The sequence below is a fragment of the Crassostrea angulata genome, chromosome 5 (genome assembly GCF_025612915.1).
Source record: "Crassostrea angulata isolate pt1a10 chromosome 5, ASM2561291v2, whole genome shotgun sequence".
Taxonomy (NCBI): Eukaryota; Metazoa; Mollusca; class Bivalvia; order Ostreida; family Ostreidae; genus Magallana; species Magallana angulata.
In genome coordinates, this window is record NC_069115.1 from 99,540 (window position 1) to 120,257 (window position 20,718).

At 35.3% G+C, this 20,718-nt stretch overlaps 1 protein-coding gene across 1 annotated transcript; it reads left to right on the top strand.

Moving 5' to 3' along the window:
* Positions 1-20: 20 nt before the first annotated feature.
* Positions 21-17,640, top strand: LOC128183042 (homogentisate 1,2-dioxygenase-like). The gene is made up of 16 exons (XM_052851861.1): positions 21-72; positions 1,592-1,669; positions 1,857-1,945; positions 3,299-3,404; positions 4,854-4,904; positions 6,945-7,039; positions 7,296-7,330; positions 7,449-7,528; positions 7,906-8,005; positions 8,338-8,459; positions 10,136-10,240; positions 10,696-10,822; positions 12,093-12,145; positions 12,268-12,396; positions 14,834-14,969; positions 16,797-17,640. Exons 1-16 carry the CDS (start codon positions 64-66, stop codon positions 16,850-16,852), a joined length of 1,371 nt encoding a protein of 456 aa, XP_052707821.1. The 5' UTR covers positions 21-63; the 3' UTR covers positions 16,853-17,640.
* Positions 17,641-20,718: the final 3,078 nt, after the last annotated feature.

The window sequence follows — 20,718 nt, forward strand, 5'->3', positions numbered from 1 at the left end:
TGATCCTGCTCAATCAAACGTTTGCAAAATTCAAGCGCTTTAGCGACACTGATTGATTTCGACATGGAAAAGGTACACAGACGAATTTATGGTTAAATTTTTCTCTCTTCATTACAAAATGCGAAGAATGTCACTTGTCATTGAGGATACAGTTACTTTCAAAACATGTTTTTAATCTCAAATCATGCATGGTTTTTCGTGATCCTTTTTATTTCTATTATATTATAGGAAATTAATAACGACCTTGACACACTTGTAAACAGTGACCACGTCAGTCTCTTGTTTTTGACGTTTTATTGTATAAAACGATAAATACTTGCATATTCTGGAGTGTTGTTCAAATTTTGACTACGCTGATTACAACAAAATATTTTTTGTTTCATGATATCTTAAAAAAAAAACTGACCACTTTTTAGAGGTGTGTCAGTTCCTAGTATTTTATTGGCTCAGTCTGAGAGGTGTGTCATCTTCTTCAATGTGAGGGTTTTTTTTATTAATAAGACGGATATTTGAGTAAGGGTATTTCACTTTACCAAAAATAAGTTTAAAAGTGGGACCAGGGACATATAAACTAACTGTTATATTTATATGTCTCTGGATGCGAGCGTTGGGCTGGGTGCATTATACTATCAAAGACACATCGGTATCTTTGTGTAATCTGTAATTTGTTAAAATAAGAAAGGTTTACCAAATGTATTGATGTGTCAGTGTGATAGTGAGTGCAGCTACATGTTGCTCAATCACCAGCGCAAAGCAAGGGCTAGAAGCGCTCAGCTCTACCAACAAGGTTTGTGCGAAGAGAAAATTTGAACCAGCTGCACATTGATCCTGTCGAATATTTTGGCATTAGTTTTTTGTAACAACATGAGTACTCTGTTTCAGTTGGATCAGCAAATCCCTGTAAATATGTTTCCATGTCAAGCTCTCGCAAGAACCAGCTAGATAAAAATAATTCATGACTAATAAGGGTAACTAATATGTATAATTGAATCAATTTACTGCTGACTCAATATTCATAGATCTATACCACATCCGACTGATCTAACCTTTAACCTCGGTACAGGTCTCTTAAAGAAATACAATCAAGTGATGTTACAGTGGTCGGCCATATGCATTATACAGGGAACTACTGGTCCAATTTAAATGGAACTGTTAATGGTCAGAATAACTTGGGCCAAAAAACTGTGTTGAAGATTAATGTGCATCTGGTCCAAATTTTTTCTTTGTACATGCCTTAACGGTAGAGCTTGCTTCTAGCTGGCGTGCTGCGCTGGCTATAAAACCTAATATGCTAAAAGTGAAATTAACTCTGATGTTACAATCACTTTTAAAAGGGGTAAAAACTCTACATTGAACAGTCTTTGTCAAAATCTGTAGCACAACTATTTGCTCAAAAAAAATACTGTATGAAGAGTCAACTTGAATGGTTCAAGTAGAGGACATCATGGACAAAGTGCGCATGTATTTTAAACATAAAATTGTTCAAACATTCAAAAGTTTTACATGTTAATGGAGTTTGTTGTTCATTTTTAATCAAAATTAAACCATCATACAATTTCCTGCATCATTAAACCATAAACTTTCTTTTTAGTTGACCTACCTGAGTGGGTTTGGGAACGAGTTCTCCACAGAAGATCCCAGGTGTCCAGGGGCCTTACCTGTCGGACAGGTGAGTCTTTTTGTTGTATATTCTCTTACTTCAGACAGGTGAGAATTATTGTCGTATTCTATGACTTCAGAGAGCCTACCTTTTCAATGGTCAACTTTTATAAATTGTATGGGTTTTCTTCACTTACTCTATAATATTAGATAACTCTTACAAAGTGCACATGACGAATGATTTGAACTGCTTACAGAATAATCCCCAGAAGTGCGCCTATGGATTATACGCAGAGCAGTTGTCTGGTAGTGCCTTCACAGCCCCCAGAGAAACCAACAAACGAAGGTACGCAATCAGTCAAATCTGTTGGAAGAACTACAGTTCAACAAAAATAATTGTAAACTCGAATGATTTGTTTGAATGTTTTAAAATTAAGATATATTATGCTTAGCTGCAATAATGTAGCCCTCTCCAATTTTTTTATATTTGATGTTTACTGGAGAGGGCTACAATTCCACAGGATCTCCGTAATGGTGCAAAAATAATTTTTATTCATGCAACTGACTTCGGTCTGAAAAGCTCGTTTTTATATTTGACTTCCTTAAGATAAAATGATTTTTTAATTCAGGTTGTACAAACTAACCGTATATAAATCAAAACCAGATAAAACACATCAGCAGGATCTGTTTACTAAACAGAACCTAAAGCCAATGTTAACAGTTTGTTTTGTTTGTTATGCCCCCCTTCGAAGAAGAGAGGGGATATTGCTTTGCTGCTGTCTGTCAGTCGGTCAGTCCACCAACAATTTCCCCTCGTTTTCTTCGCAGAGGATGAACATATTGTAATGAAATTTGGTATACAGGTTTATCATGATAATATCTAGGTCAAGTTCAATATTGGCTATGATAGAGCAATTTTCGACAAAGTTATACCCCTTGGACTTGGAAAAATTGCAGTATTTGCAGTTTACGCTTATTTTCTTTGTGGATGTTTCCAAAGGAGGGGGGCATAAGTGTTTCACAAACATCTCTTGTTTACAGCTGGGTTTTGTCTGTTTTCAGTTGGCTTTGTCTGTTCAAAGTTGGCTTTTTCTGTTTACATTTGGTTCTGTTTGTTTACAGCTGGCTTTATTTTCAGTTGGTTCTGTCTGTTTACAGCTGGCTTTATTTTCAGTTGGTTCTGTTTGTTTACAGCTGGCTTTATTTTCAGTTGGTTCTCTCTGTTTACAGCTGGCTTTATTTCCATTTGGTTCTCTCTGTTTACAGCTGGCTTTATTTTCCAGTTGGATCTCTCTGTTTACAGCTGGCTTTATTTCCATTTGGTTCTGTCTGTTTACAGCTGGCTTTATTTTCAGTTGGTTTTGTTTGTTTACAGCTGGCTTTATTTTCAGTTGGTTCTGTTTGTTTACAGCTGGCTTTATTTTCAGTTGGTTCAGTCTGTTTACAGCTGGCTTTATTTCCAGTTGGTTTTGTCTGTTTACAGCTGGTTTTATTTTCAGTTGGTTCTGTTTGTTTACAGCTGGTTTTATTTTCAGTTGGTTCTGTTTGTTTACAGCTGGCTTTATTTTCAGTTGGTTCTGTTTGTTTACAGCTGGCTTTATTTCCTGTTGGTTCAGTCTGTTTACAGCTGGCTTTATTTCTAGTTGGTTTTGTCTGTTTACAGCTGGTTTTATTTTCCGTTGGTTTTGTCTGTTTACAGCTGGTTATACAGGATCCGCCCCTCTGCCCTGCATCACCCCTTCAAGAAGACCGACCGAGGACTGATTACACACAACTGGGATGACATTCCCCCAAATCCTAACCAGGTCAGTAGTGCATCTACACTTTCATACATCCAATCTAATTAAAATTAGATCCTTCACGCTCTCATATTTGATATGTCGCTGTGAGGGATATCAAATACGGAGCATGAAGGTCCTAATTTTAATTAGATTGTCATACATCCGACATAACTTCCCCTGGAAATCTCTACAAACTACTGTGTAATCTAATAGAAAGTGCTTAAGATTCTGCCCATATCTAGTGGATATCTCTTTATTATTCTCTAAACTATAGGATAGCTTGTGGATATCTCTTTATTAATCTCTAAACTATTGGATATCTAGTGGATATCTCCCTGAATTCTCTATATTACATGTGCTTAAATACAGGATAGCTCATGGATGTATTAATGGGCGAGTCGATCATTAACTAGAGTTCAACCACAGTAGTAAGGAAAACTTATGGTGCGCATGTCTGTGTTCGAACGCACATTGGTCGATGTCTGGTTAAAAAAATGAGAAAGATGTTAATTGGTACTCATAATTTTATTGTTCATGAAAAAAGAAGGAAAATACCTTTTAAACACATTAAATCATATGTGTGTGCACTAGAATTTAACACATTGCATGTTGTGCTCATTTAAATAAGCAAAATTTGGAGGTTTCGCTTTCCGCTGCCATCTTTAAACTACCTGACTAGAGACAGACCAGAGTCTCTCCATTGGTTGGACCACGGTTTGATTTTAGTCAGACTAAAGTGAGTTCGATCTCATTTTAGTTGAACTACGGTGACCGTAGTTTGTGATCAAACTCGCTCTATATTATTGGATATCTTGTGGATATCTCGATATTATTGGATATCTTGTGGATATCTCGATATTATTGGATATCTTGTGGATATCTCGATATTATTGGATATCTCTATAATATTGTATATCTTGTGGATATCTCTATATTATTGGATATCTTGTGGATACATCTAAACTACTGTAGATTCCTTATGAATATTTTACCTACTAATAACTTGGTGCCATGATTCAATTTTTTTGCATCATTGGCAGGATAAAATCACTATCACCAAATTTTTATCATTATACATGTATTTTCATTTAGTTTACATCTGCCTGAAAAATAATAATGATATTTTTAAATCCATTAGATGTGCTTGTCATGAATTACGCTTATATTAATTCCTCACAATTAATTAGGAATCTAAAGTATTTCATATCTGTTCACACCTCTGAGAGTTTGGTCAATTACTTCTTTAGTCAGGCCCTGACACAAACAAGATTATTTTAAACATTTATTCATCGTTACATGAAGGTGACCTATACTATCGGGCCACTGATTTTCTTTTATGTAAGATATAATTTCAATGGACTTAAATTGAAAAGAACAATGTACATGTATTTGTTGGAGAACTGGATGTTGAAAATGTATTTCTATAATGAATGTTCATATCATTTGCATGTTTGTTGATTTTTTTTTCCCCAGATGAGGTGGCATCCATTTGATCTGCCAAAAGGAAAGAAGGATTTTGTCCAGGTAAGTGTTGATACATGTACCTACAGGTAAGTGTTGATACATGTACCTACAGGTAAGTGTTGATACATGGACCTACAGGTAAGTGTTGATACATGGACCAGGTAAATAACTTACAGCAGAGAACCAGGGGCAAGGTTCTTAGGTATGGTGTAGTAGTTCTAATCCAACTGCAATGAGCATTACCATTAAAGAGAGATAACTCTTGCAATTAAAATTAAATGATTCCTTGCCAGTCAACTTTAATTTTGAAAAAATAGAAACTGATGACATTTGTTTGGCCTGGACAGAATTCTATCAGTGTTTGTAAAAATCCAGTATCTTTATGTTACAGTATTTTTTATTCATTATTCATTGACAAGTAAACCCTTTTTATCTAGTGATTTCCTGATGTGTTTGCATTTCCCACTGAAACTAACATCGATATGAATAACCTGTTTTAAATTGCTTTACCGCCGGGTATTTTTTGACAACTTGTAAAAAAGAGTGATGAGATTTGCATCATGTTCTTAATTTTGTCTTCAAATGTCTGCACATTTTAAGTTTTACAAATCAATATCTAAAAAGCAGGAAAAAACAATAAACACAGAAAATTTTGGAAGAAAGTTGACTTCTGTTTCACAGGTCGGGTACACAACCTTATATGGATAGCATTATTTAACACGTGACAGTATTTTCGTCAAACAGATTCTCCAATCCAGTGAATGAGTTGCAATGCATGACGGTCTACAACGTGTCTACGATTCAACAAACGCACGTGGTTTTTGTCTGTTTTATTCTGAATCACAATATTTAATTGCTTGCCGGAATGTTTGTACATCTTGATTTTTACTTTAGAAGGTAAAAAAGGAAAGATTACGTACCATTAACTTTGTTCCATGCTCACATTGAAAAATACTGTTGTTTTAGTTGATCAATTGTTGCTTCAAAAATGATCAGTATCAAACGACTGACAAACATACGCATACAAGTACAAACAGGTTTTGATAAGAAAAAACTGCACAGTTGTGTATTGGTGACTTTATCATTGTGCACTAGAAATAAATACAGGTAACTGTACATTTGTAACATACGTGAATAGCCACGGTAGTAGAAATGCACAAATATACAAACGCAGAAGCGCAAGCTGTGCAGCATGTAGTATTTTGTCCGTGAAGCAATCTGATGAATGTCCCTGAAGAAAATATCAACGCGCATTCTAATAATATTGCTTTAAATATGGGATATCATGTGAAAAAACGGTACTCGCTGCTTCTAATTCTATAGGACGTACCTCTCTTTTGAACAGTGACAATGGGGTATTTAAATAGTTTGATATAAGTCCTCATATGCAATACTTTTTAAATGTGAGCATAGAAATTGAAGTTCAGACATAACTGTCCATATTAATTTCATAAATTCTGAAAAATCATTCATAATGAGTTTCCAAAGGACAATTCAAAATGGTATATATTTGCAATACGCTTTGTATACACTGAAACTTGTAGTAGCCCACAATGCCTTGCAACTCATTCACCTGATTGGTTTGTCGATAAAAGTAAACAGATGGCTAATTTAGTATGCAAATTTATGCCGACGTCACAAAATATAGTGGTCTCGACCTGTTTCAATTGTGTAGAAAAATTCCAATTATTTACAGTTTTCGTTCATTTTCTTCGAAGAGTATGCACATATTGAAATGAAATTTGGTACTATACAGGTTTATCATTATAATATGTAGGTCAAGTTTGATTTTGGTTGCGATCCAGAAATTTTCAAAAAAATTTGTGCCCCTTGGACTTAGAAAAATTCCAATTGATTGCAGTTTCTGTTTATTTTCTTTGCATAGGATGCACATATTGAAATGAATTTTGGTATACAGGTTTATCATAATAATATCTAGGTCAAGTTTAATTTTGGGTACGATCAAGCATTTTTTGATAGAGTTATGTGCCTTGGACTTAGAAAAATTTCAATTATTTGTAGTTTCAGTTCATTTCCTTTGCAGATGTTTCCAAGGGAGGGGGGCATAAGTGTTTTACAAACACCTTTTGTTTTTTGCAGGGATTGACAACAATCTGCGGGGCGGGGGACCCCAAAGGTCGGCATGGTGTGTGTATCTATGTGTACACCTGTAACACCTCCATGGCAGAAGACAGGTGTGTGTCTCTCTCACTCTCTCACTCTCTCACTCATTCTCTTTCTTTCTCTCCCTCCTAAATATTTTTTTTTCTACTATTCTAAGTACGAAATATATTCTACATCTGTATGAAAATGTGCTCTCTCTCTCTCTCTCTCTCTCTCTCTCTCGCTCTCTCTCTCTCTATTAAAGTCTCTCTCTCTCTCTCTCTCTCTCTCTCTCAATGAAACAGGATAATAATATCCAGTAACCTAATGCTGGGATTTGTTTTACAGATGCATGTATAACTCAGATGGAGACTTTCTTATAGGTGAGTTATTTAAACTAGGCTTTCAGTAGAATTCAGTTGGAGGAAGTCATGAAGAATGGTGTTTTGCTGATCGTTATTGTTATTTCAAGTGTTACCTGTTTCCATTCTTTGTTGACAGTTCCACAGCAAGGCCCCCTGCTCATCACCACAGAGTTTGGTAGAATGAAAGTCGACCCGAACGAGATTTGTGTCATTCAAGTAGGTCCACTGGTCTGAATGGCCAGGCTCCAGGGAGAGGCGCTCTGTGTCATGTTGTCTTATAAGAGAGGGCCAGAAATGTTGGGGCCATTTTGCTGTTTGAATGATTAGTAAAATTATAATTCATATAATTTACACTTCAGAATCATGGTTTTAGTCTATTTCTTCTGAATTCAGTAAATTTACTATATTAATAATAATATTCATGGCATAAAAAAAATTGAACTTCAAATTCAGAAGTGAGATTAACATACTAAGTATTAAGTTAAACGCAAGATAATTAGACTAAGTAGACATTTCAGTAAACTAATGATCTGTCAGTGATTCTATGATTTATCCCAAAAGAGGACTGTAGAATCTTTTTTTGTGTTTGGCAGCAAGGCATGCGGTTCAGTGTGGATGTGGAGGGGCCCTCTAGGGGGTACGTTCTGGAGGTGTTTGACGGACATTTCACTCTCCCTTGTCTGGGCCCCATAGGTAAGTAGTAGGACTCATTGATATGGGGGACACAAAGGTCAATATCTCAGGTATCTATGTATATGTACATCTACACATGTACATTACAGATATTTTACAGTTCTGTTAATCATATTGAATATGTAAGAAAACATTTTGAATACATGTGTTGCACTTGGTTAAAAAATAATCAATCTAACATGTGGCCTCCAACTGGTTGCCCTTCATCAGTAGCAAGGCACTGTACAACAGATCATATATCCCCTAATCACAGTGACCACTCATTATTTGGTTTAGAATGAAAGCTTCTCCCTGTGTATGTCACTTTACTGTCATGTGTCAGTTTTCTGTAGGAGCTAACGGCCTGGCCAACCCCCGGGACTTCCTGACCCCTGTCGCTTGGTTCGAGGACAGGGAGGTCAAACAGTTCACTGTCATCAGCAAATACCAAGGACACCTGTTCTCAGCCACACAGGTAAATATAGTACACAGGTAAATAAAAAACACACGTAAATATAGTACACAGGTAAATACAGTACACAGGTAAATACAGTACACAGGTAAATACACTACACAGGTAAATACAGTACACAGGTAAATATGGTACACAGATAAATATAGTACACAGATAAATACAGTACACAGATAAATATAGTACACAGATAAATACAGTACACAGGTAAATACACTACACAGGTAAATACAGTACACAGGTAAATACAGTACACAGGTAAATACAGTACACAGGTAAATACACTACACAGGTAAATGCAGTACACAGGTAAATACAGTACACAGGTAAATGCAGTACACAGGTAAATGCAGTACACAGGTAAATGCAGTACACAGGTAAATGCAGTACACAGGTAAATACAGTACACAGGTAAATACACTACACAGGTAAATACAGTACACAGGTAAATACACTACACAGGTAAATACAGTACACAGATAAATATAGTACACAGGTAAATATAGTACACAGATAAATACAGTACACAGGTAAATACAGTACACAGGTAAATACAGTACACAGGTAAATACAGTACACAGGTAAATGCAGTACACAGGTAAATGCAGTACACAGGTAAATACAGTACACAGGTAAATACACTACACAGGTAAATACAGTACACAGGTAAATACACTACACAGGTAAATACAGTACACAGATAAATATAGTACACAGGTAAATATAGTACACAGGTAAATACAGTACACAGGTAAATACAGTACACAGGTAAATACAGTACACAGGTAAATACAGTACACAGGTAAATACAGTACACAGGTAAATGCAGTACACAGGTAAATACAGTACACAGGTAAATACAGTACACAGGTAAATACACTACACAGGTAAATACAGTACACAGGTAAATGCAGTACACAGGTAAATGCAGTACACAGGTAATTACAGTACACAGGTAAATACAGTACACAGGTAAATGCAGTACACAGGTAAATATGGTCAAAGTACCAGGGACACCTGTTCTCAACCACTTAAGTAAATACAGTACACAGGTAAATACAGTACACAGGTAAATACAGTACACAGGTAAATGCAGTACACAGGTAAATATGGGCAAAGTACCAGGGACACCTGTTCTCAACCACGCAAGTAAATACAGTACACAGGTAAATACAGTACACAGGTAAATATACTACACAGGTAAATACAGTACACAGGTAAATACAGTACACAGGTAAATACAGTACACAGGTAAATACAGTACACAGGTAAATAAAAGACACACTCAGGTTAATACAGCACACAGGTAAATAAATGCACAGGTCAGTATAGAGCATGTTCTTAGCTAAACAGATAAATATAGTACACCTATTCTAAGCTACACAGGTAAATATTGTACACCTGATCCTAGCTACACAGGCGGGAAATAGTACAAGTACCAGCTACACTCTGTCAGGTGAATATTTATAATTTTATCAGGTACTTTTTCTTTGCCAAACAGGTCAAATAGTTGTAAAAAACATGCTTTCATTTTTAAAATTATACAGTCATGTTCAAATTTTTAAAAAATTTCCTGCAAAAGAGATAAAGGATTTTATAAATATTTATTTACCTATGAATCTATTGAAAGTGATTCATAGTGAAGCTGCTAAATCAGGAAGCATGTTTTGTTGTTACAGACCCACTCTCCGTTTGACGTGGTGGCCTGGCATGGGAACTACTCACCGTACAAGTACAACCTGAGTCACTTCGTGACGGTCAACACGGTCTCTGTGGATCACATGGTGAGTCCCTACTCACAAATCTATGCAGACATCAGTCCATTTCATATCTACTTAGACTTAGTCTATTGAACAAAGGGCAGTTAAGTTATCTTATAAGTGTTTTATTTCAGACGTATAATGTTCAGTGTATCATATTATAGTATTATCATCATAAAATAAATTCCCTGGCTGTATATTTTAGATTCCTAATTAAATGCGAGGAATGAATATCTGACAGTGTATAAAATAGTGAGAAGCATATCTCACAGATTTGAAAATATTGCTTATTAGTTGTAAAGATATAAACTACATGAAATTATCAGGCGTTTGCCTTTTCATAATCTCACAATTTGATGCAAGCAGTTGAATTGCGGAATTAGGTACTCCTGTGAAAGAAGGAATCTACAGCAATATCAACAAATTGTTAAGTATGTATGAGATGTTTGATTCATCATAGAATACTTTTCTCTTTGTAGGACCCCTCAATCTTCACAGTACTAACCTGTCAATCAACCAAGCCGGGCGTGGCCATCGCTGACTTTGTTATATTTCCTCCACGGTGGGGTGTGGCAGACAAGACATTCAGACCCCCCTACTACCACAGTAAGACCTACATGTACTACATACCAAGACCCCACTACTACCACAATAAGACCCCTTACTACCACAGTATAACCCCCATACTAACACAGTATAACCCCCATACTACCACAATAAGACCCCCTACTACCACAGTATAACCCCCATACTACCACAATAAGACCCCCTACTACCACAGTATAACCCCCATACTAACACAGTATAACTGCCATACTACTAAAGTAGGACCCCCTACTACCACACTAAGACCCCACTACTACCACAATAAGACCCCACTAATACCACAGTATAACCCCCCCCCCCCCCATACTACCACACTAAGACCCCTCTACTACCACACTAAGACTCCTCTACTACCACAATAAGACCCCCATACTACCAACTAAGACCCCCCCTACTACCACACTAAGACCCCCCCCCCCCCCCCCTACTACCACAATAAGACCCCCCCCCCTACTACCACACTAAGACTCCCCTACTACCACAATAAGACCCCCATACTACCACACTAAGACTCCTCTACTACCACAATAAGACCCCCATACTACCACACTAAGACTCCTCTACTACCACAATAAGACCCCCCCTACTACCACACTAAGACTCCTCTACTACCACAATAAGACCCCCATACTACCACACTAAGACTCCTCTACTACCACTGACAGTAAAACTCCCCCTACTACCACCCAGCCCAAAGTTTGTTTACACTACAGGTTTGTAGGGATAGTGACATAGAATCCCCTGAGTTATAGACCTCATTGTTAGGTCCACGTCAATAATTATATATAGTTTATTACGTGGTATTTTTTATCATAATGTAGCATCCAATATTATGTATAATATGTATCATATGATGATTAATGGAAAGGGATGTATTATAACAATTGAAGATTGGTGAAAAGGGACTTATTGTATAATGATAAAATGTATAATACACCCCTAGAGTTTACAATTCTGTGGTACCATTTTAATTCGTGGGGATCAATATTTGTAGGTAACCAAAATTGTCTTGGTTCATGGGGACGTATTTTCATTGGTTGTGTAATCATGATAATTTTGATAAATATTAAACAAATGATTGTGTATAGGTTTGTGGGGATGTAAATTCGTGGGCCAGGGTTACCCACGGAAGCCATGAACATTGGTCCCCCATGAACAATCATTATGATGATTCCACAGTGCATAGATAGATGAATTTTCAGTCTTTATTGCACAGGGGGGAAAATGATTTATGATTTAACAGTTTTTTGTTTTTTTCTTTGTTCTTCAGGAAACTGTATGAGTGAGTTCATGGGTCTGATACATGGGTCGTACGAAGCCAAGGTTGGTTATCTCTTCATCCTTAAAATGATTCTTACCATCTTTAATATTTACTGCTGACAAACTTAAATATTAAGGGCTGACAATGATAAGCTATATATATTATGAGTTTTGTGTTTTTACAGGAGGAGGGATTCCGTCCAGGGGGCGCTACTCTTCACAGCATGATGACCCCGCACGGACCAGACGCAGACTGTTTCGAGAAGGCATCCAACTGTGACCTGAAGCCTCAAAGGGTGGCCGAGGGAACCATGGTAAACATCCTAGTGTCTAAATAAAACAAAATATTGATAAAAAGTGCTCACTCACTGATTGCCTAATATTAATCAGTATTGATTTTGTATGGGGAATACCATCACATTATGAAAGATTCTTTCCCTGGTTCTGTTTTGAAAACATCATTAAAATTACTGACACACAGTAAACTTACCATCATAACTGACATAGTTTTAACTAGAACAAAAAAATTACACCTTGTTAATTGGTTCTTATTACGGATAAACTGATCCCTATTATTTACATATCACATTATTGACCCATTGTAAACTGGTTCGAATAACTAACATATTGTTAACTGGTTCACATAACTAACCTGTTGTTTACTGGTTCACATAACTGACCCATTGTTTACTGGTTCACATAACTGACCCATTGTTAACTGGTTCGAATAACTAACATATTGTTAACTGGTTCACATAACTAACCCATTGTTTACTGGTTCACATAACTAACCCATTGTTTACTGGTTCACATAACTGACCCATTGTTAACTGGTTCACATAACTGACCTATTGTTTACTGGTTCACATAACTAACCCATTGTTTACTGGTTCACATAACTGACCCATTGTTAACTGGTTCACATTCCTGACCCATTGTTATTGGTAGATCGGGATTGTGTTTGAACATGGATTTATCTTTTTTCTGCAATAATAAGTAATTGATTGCAGGTTAAAGATGGTCTAGAATTCCAAACTTATATCATATCGACTCGAACTTTGAAATTTTATTTACATCACATAATAGAGAGGTTTAGCAGACCTACGTGTACTTGTACGTGTAGGTTACAAGTTAGAACTACCCGTACCAGCTCAATTACTTTTCTTGTTTAGCAGTTGTAACGTGTACTTGTACGTTTAAATGTTTTAATATAATTATGGATATCCTCTCCTACTAAGCTGAGGATGTTGGTTATAAACGAAAAGTAGGAATTCTGCATGTGTTAATTTTATTAAACATCATTTATTATATATGCAAATTTTTATTTTTCACAAATTGATAAGATAACGGAGCCATTGCATGTTTTGGAGGAAGAGATGCGTGAAATAAAACTCCAATAACATATTAAACGCTAATGAAAATTTATGTTGGTAGATATCAGTATTCGCATTGAATATTCAGGCTTAAGAAAAGTTAACATATTTTTTCAAATTAATAGACAACAGGGAAACAGAGGCTACAAGTTCGACCCTACGGGTACTTTGCAATTTACACGTATGTTCATTCGGGTACATACGTGTAGAAATTCGTCATTACACAAACCGATGACGTAATGCACATATTTTCCGTTCTACACGTACACGTACACATACACGTTGGTTTGCTAAACCTCTCTAATTTTGACTGACAGCACTTGTAAATGGAAATGGAGGTAATTTTATACAAATAAACAGGTAGTGAAAATAATTCAGGCATGGGATCATGCTCATGACAAATAAAGCATCTTAATCAATTCTTAAAATATTAAGAGATTTCTACATTTGGTATGACCTAGGAACGTTATTTTCACATGAGGCATCTAACAAAGTAGGGAAATAGAAATGCTTGGCTAGATGCTAAAATATTCCTAGACTAGAATAATGTACTGTATTGATAACACATGGATAATTACTATTTTTACCCTCTTACAAGATATATGGTTCATACATTTTAAAGGGGCATGGTCACGATTTTGGTCAAAAATTATTTTTCCGATTTTAATATTTACGATGCTTCAGAAAGGCATTTCTAATAGGCAACCGAAAATTGAGTCTCATTTGTTAAGTTATAAGCTTGAAATTATTCGCTATGTAAACAAAGCGTTTGTTTACATTTTGAACATTGAAGTAAAAATTTCAGTTTTAAACCTAAAATGAATGTGTTAAAAGTTAGGAACTGTTTATCTATGCTTAAAATAAATAAAAAGATAGACAAATAAGCTGGAAAAAGATTGTTACCGGTATATGGAACCTATGTAAACAAAAACAGGGCACGAGCCTTGTTTACATGACCAAGAATTGTGAGCCCTGTATCTTGCTTATAACTCTACGAATGACTCTCAGATTTAATCTGATCATTAGAAATGCATTTCTAAAGCATTATAAATAATAAAAACATAAAAATAAAATTTTACCAAAATCGTGACCATGTCCCTTTAAAATATTTATAATCAATGAACATGTGCTGTTAAACGAAATGCTACACTAGCAATATTTAATGTACGGACCATCTAAAATCATTAGTTTAAGCAAAACATTTAGAATTTAAGAATTCACAAAGTAACTTAATTTTTGCAAAGTTCATAATTTGAGCTTTGAAAGAAAATTTATTCAAGATCTTTAACGTCAGGTTTTTATTGTTCTATTTTTAGTATATAGGCTCATGTGTCTTCATATTTGACATTGTTTACTAGTTCTGTCTCCGATTTTTCAGGCTTTCATGTTTGAGTCCTCACTCAGCATGGCGGTGACAAAATGGGCCAATGAGAATAAAGTGGACGATACTTACTTCAGCTGCTGGCAGCCTCTCAAAAAACACTTCACAGGGAAACGGGGTGATGATGAGATCGGTAAATAAACTAACCAGTGAGAGATCAGTAGATAGACTAACCAATGAGATATCAGTAAATAGACTAACCAATGAGAGATCAGTAAATAGACTAACCAATGAGAGATCAGTAGATAGACTAACCAATGAGATATCAGTAAATAGACTAACCAATGAGAGATCAGTAAATAGACTAACCAATGAGAGATCAGTAGATAGACTAACCAATGAGAGATCAGTAGATAGACTAACCAATGAGAGATCAGTAAATAGACTAACCAATGAGAGATCAGTAGATAGACTAACCAGTGAGAGATCAGTAAATAGACTAACCAATGAGAGATCAGTAGATAGACTAACCAGTGAGAGATCAGTAGATAGACTAACCAATGAGATATCAGTAAATAGACTAACCAATGAGAGATCAGTAAATAGACTAACCAATGAGAGATCAGTAAATAGACTAACAAATGACTGATCAGTAAATAGGCTTACCAATGAGAGATCAGTAAATTGACTAACCAATGACTGATCAGTAAATAGACTAACCAATGACTGATCAGTAAATAGACTAACCAATGAGAGATCAGTAGATAGACTAACCAATGAGAGATCAGTAGATAGACTAACCAATGAGAGATCAGTAGATAGACTAACCAATGAGAGATCAGTAAATAGACTAACCAATGAGAGATCAGTAGATAGACTAACCAATGAGAGATCAGTAAATAGACTAACCAATGAGAGATCAGTAAATAGACTAACCAATGAGAGATCAGTAGATAGACTAACCAATGAGAGATCAGTTAATTGACTAACCAATGAGAGATCAGTAGATAGACTAACCAATGACTGATCAGTAAATAGACTAACCAATGAGAGATCAGTAAATAGACTAACCAATGAGAGATCAGTAGATAGACTAACCAATGAGAGATCAGTAAATAAACTAACCAATGGAAGATCAGTAAATAGACTAACCAATGAGAGATCAGTAGATAGACTAACCAATGAGAGATCAGTAAATAGACTAACCAATGAGAGATCAGTAGATAGACTAACCAATGAGAGATCAGTAGATAGACTAACCAATGAGAGATCAGTAAATAGACTAACCAATGAGAGATCAGTAGATAGACTAACCAATGAGAGATCAGTAAATAGACTAACCAATGAGAGATCAGTAGATAGACTAACCAATGAGAGATCAGTAAATAGACTAACCAATGAAAGATCAGTAGATAGACTAACCAATGAGAGATCAGTAAATTGACTAACCAATGAGAGATCAGTAAATAGACTAACCAATGAGAGATCAGTAAATAGACTAACCAATGAGAGATCAGTAGATAGACTAACCAATGACTGATCAGTAAATAGACTAACCAATGGAAGATCAGTAAATAGACTAACCAATGAGAGATCAGAAATAGGTTGACTGGACGATCAGAGATACATTTAGAGATTTACTTAGTCCAATAGATGAGAGATATGTAAAAACAAAAAGAAAAGTCTAACTTATTTGTGTCTTATAAATAGATTAATTAAACAATTAGTGATCAGGGCTGCATTTTACAAAAGAACTTGCGACTTCCGACCAAAAAAATGAATATTCATTAATAACAAACTGATCAATGTTTTATTGTACTATCTGTATTTAAATATAATTATGTTATCGAAATAGTTGTAAATAAATGGTTTGATATAATTTTTTTCATTATAGACCTAATTCCATAAGACTGAAAATATTGATGACTTTGTCATAAGTTCTTTTGTAAAACGCAGTCCAGGTATTAGTTTTACTGATCAACCAGAGATAAGTACATAGATTTCTGTTGCTACTCTACAGATAATACAAATAATGGTGATGGTCCTAGCAAAGGGAAAAAGAAGAAGACAAAATAAAGAATTCAAGAGGATGGGAGGAGAGAAGGGGCTCATGAAGGGAAGAAGAAAAAGACAAAGAATTCAAGAGGATGGGAGGAGGGAAGGGGCTCATGAAGGGAAGAAGAAAAAAACAAAGAATTCAAGAGGATGGGAGGAGGGGAGGGGGCTTGTAAAGGGAAGAAGAAGATGAGAAAGAAGAAGACAAATTATACAAAGAATTCAAGAACATTGGGGGGGGGGGTTCAGGGAGGGACTGATGTTGTATAAACAATGCGTACAATCGCTGAAGAACAGTTTCAGTTGAATAACAAAGTATAATGATCTCATCACAAGTGTACCTGTGTATCCCAGATATTCCTTGTTCTCTATCAAAGTCAGAAGTCATCATGCATATAACCAGTATTACTGATGATCACTGTGCCATCACTGTGAATCAGAGACATAAATAACACAAAACACGCTAATGGCGGAGTTGCCAATCTCTGTTATTTATGTCTCTAATTGTTATTGAATCTCATAATTATTTGTTTTGATTTTTATGTATGAACCCTTACTATTAAACAGTATCTATATAAGATAATAACACATGCTGTGTAAATACTATTATATACTGAGGAATCATTAGATTTCGAGGTGGCTCAATTTTTGTGGTATTCGTGGGAAGCCTTTCCCCGCGAATTTTACATCCTCAACGAAAACAAATTTTTAAAGTGTTAGTTTTCTTCTTGAAATTGAAAACTGGTGCATCCACGAAATTACATCCCCATAAATAAGCAATAATCCTACAATCCACGAAAATTGACCCCCACGAAATTAAATGATTCCACAGTATCAGCAGAGATGCTTTTCCTCAGAGTGAGTCTTTAAAGCCGGTTGTTAAATATGCCTATATATTGTTAACCAATTTTTATTTGTGTGAAAAATTTTTTTGCAAGGTTTGTGAGAGTCTGTGTCGCAGATATTTCTATCCACAAACCAGTCATGATCTGTAATCTACACCTAAAGTCATGAAAATTAGTCGCCTTGAAGAAAATTTGGTTAACAGTGAAACTTTATTATATTTGATGTATGTTACTGATAGGTGACGAATCTCAGTGGAGATTAATGATAAGCAGTTTGCCCAACAATCAGAAATGCTTGAAGTATTTTACAGTCAACAAACACATAGCTGTGTCATGTTAAAGAGTGTATAAATGATTTCATTACAACTTGATGTGCCTCTTTATGATGAGTTTTATTTAGTCATGGAGGAGATGTGAGTCTCACCACTTTGAGTACACTCAGACACTAGAGAGTAAGTCTGGTCATGTATGGAAAATATTAGTGCTCAAGTTTGTGTTTTATCGGGGCCATTGAATTAGTACAGTTCTTATGTCTTTAATATGTTTTTATTTTTAATCTAAATATAATATAACCGACACAATTCTGACAAACAAACAGCTATCATCATGTGATGTCTACAGGACTTAACAGTAGATGGTTTATTTCTGTGACCGGCTCTGGTCCTATCCCAGTGAGAAGGTTTTACACATTCAGTAGATAAGTACACGTGTATATATATCAGTATGGAGTACTCTGAAGCTTCAGTTGAAATGTACATACTGTATACTAGTATGTATACTGTTGAATTTTTGCAATAAACCATATGCTTTATACAAATGTTTTTTTTTCTTTTTGTATGTTAAGGTTTTTTTTTCCAACTGGATTTTGCAAAAGAAAACACCGGTTATTGAAATGGTGAAAATGGCGGGCGGATGGGTCGGGGGCTGCCAAAAGGGTACCCTTATTTTACGGATAACTCCTCCTACAGTTTTCAAGACAGGAAAATGTACTTTAGCAGATCAATTGTACATATATTAGAGGTGCATGTGCACATTGATAGGGTTTTGATTTCTGATGATTTATAAAAAAAAAAATACCAGCTCTTGAACTTAGTAATTTTTTGGCAAAGTATTGCTAATAGGGTACCCCTATTGTACGGATAACTTATAGTTTTCAAGATAGGAAGTTGTTCTATAGCAGATCAATTGTACATATATCAGAGGTGTGCACTATGCTAGGACTTTGATTTCTGATGATTCACCGGGTATTTAAAAAATACCAGCTGTTGAACTTATAATTAGTCATTTTTGGCAAAGTATTGAATATAAAGTACCCCATTTCTCGTGATAGGTAGTGTTCATCAATTCAAGGTTGACAAATGGATGATAGATAGTAAACCAAATTATATGCGCCACAACTTTATTTTGCTCACCTGAGCCTAGCCATTACTCTAAATCAAATCAGATTTCGGGTTTCATTAAGTAGAGGTCTAAATTTTTTAATCTAATTCAATTTTTTTCTCTACATTTTCTTTATGTTAAATATTAAGCCCTTTCGGTGGTTTCAGTTTTTTAACAAGAAAAGATGGGGGAATAAGATGCCCATTTGGTTTGGTTGTAAAACATAGTTTCAAATTTATTTATTTTTTCAGTTAAATATATTTGATATTGTTATAATACAATTTCACAATAGGCAATTTCTAACTATATTCAGGTTTGTAGAGTACAATATGCGACTTTGGCCACGAATTGACGGACTATCATTATTTTTCTAAAACGATCAATTGTTGGGATACAAAATGATATTTTTAAGTGTAATGGGTTATCTCTTAGTATTTAGTATAGCTGCAGCTAGCAGCTGCTAGATTACTGGCCTCAAACTTCCGTCAACCCAAATTTCAAGAAGAGCTACAGTTTTGCAGCGACAACCAACCATACCCAAGGGATTACAGAGGCGGATCCAGCAATTTGGAAAAGGAGGGGTTCCTTTTGATGAAAACCAAAATGTGCAAAATTCATCATTTGTCAATAAACAAGGACTTTTTGAACGTTTTTCGTGCGTATACAACTGTATTTTATAAACACTTATCTCATCACTATCTATTTCACATCTATTTCAACAGCAGAGTGCACTGCATTATTGAGCGTTTTGCCGTTTTGGTTTAGGTAAGGAAGATTTGCATACTATCTAGCCAAACCACGGGTTTCGTGTCCATTCTATTTCCACAAATAGAATGGACTATATCTAGCCACAAGAAACCCAAGTCTCCAGCATTGAGAAAGTGCGTCTATGCTTGACTGAAAAGAAACAACTAAGAAGCAAAAAATAACTCAGACTAATTACGACAAACTTTTATAAAAATGGATATCTTGGTAATTTTTTTATGTCTTTGGTGTTTTTAAATTCTGAACTATTTAGCGATTTTGAGCTCTATCGATTGCCTTCTTAAATAAAGGTCTAATTGATAGGATATGACAAAAAATAGGGATGATTTATGTACTGAATAGATGGTACGTGTGTAATACAATGGTAAAAGCAATTGTCGTCCCAGGGAACTTGATGTGACCTCTGTAATGGCCGGGTGCGCTACATCATTCGGCACTAGTACAGATGCGATCATATTTAGAAAAGTTTTGAAAAGTTGGGCATTTTCATAATGGTTTACATATTAACCCTTTATACGGTATTTTTGTAACAGAATTTCCGACTTTTGGAAACAAAACAAAAAAGGCTTTCTTTTGTGTTTCATGTGGGTATGAAGGTACATGTAGCTAGCATTCCAGAAAAATAGCATAATCCGCGTAAGCGGGTCATGTAATTTTCTTTGTATTTTTCCTTTGGAACAAAGTAAAACTCATCTATTATAATTTAAATTAATAAACAATAAATTTGAAAGCGGCTTTTTAAAGTAAAACGAATGCGTGTACTCGTACTTGAACGTCGTTTTACTTGATGGCTTGTCAGTTCAAAACTGTATGAACTATAATAATTTTTTTTTAAAGAAATAGAGTAGAAAATACAGTGTAGATGTTATTTTAAATCTGTCTTTTTAGCGATACTGA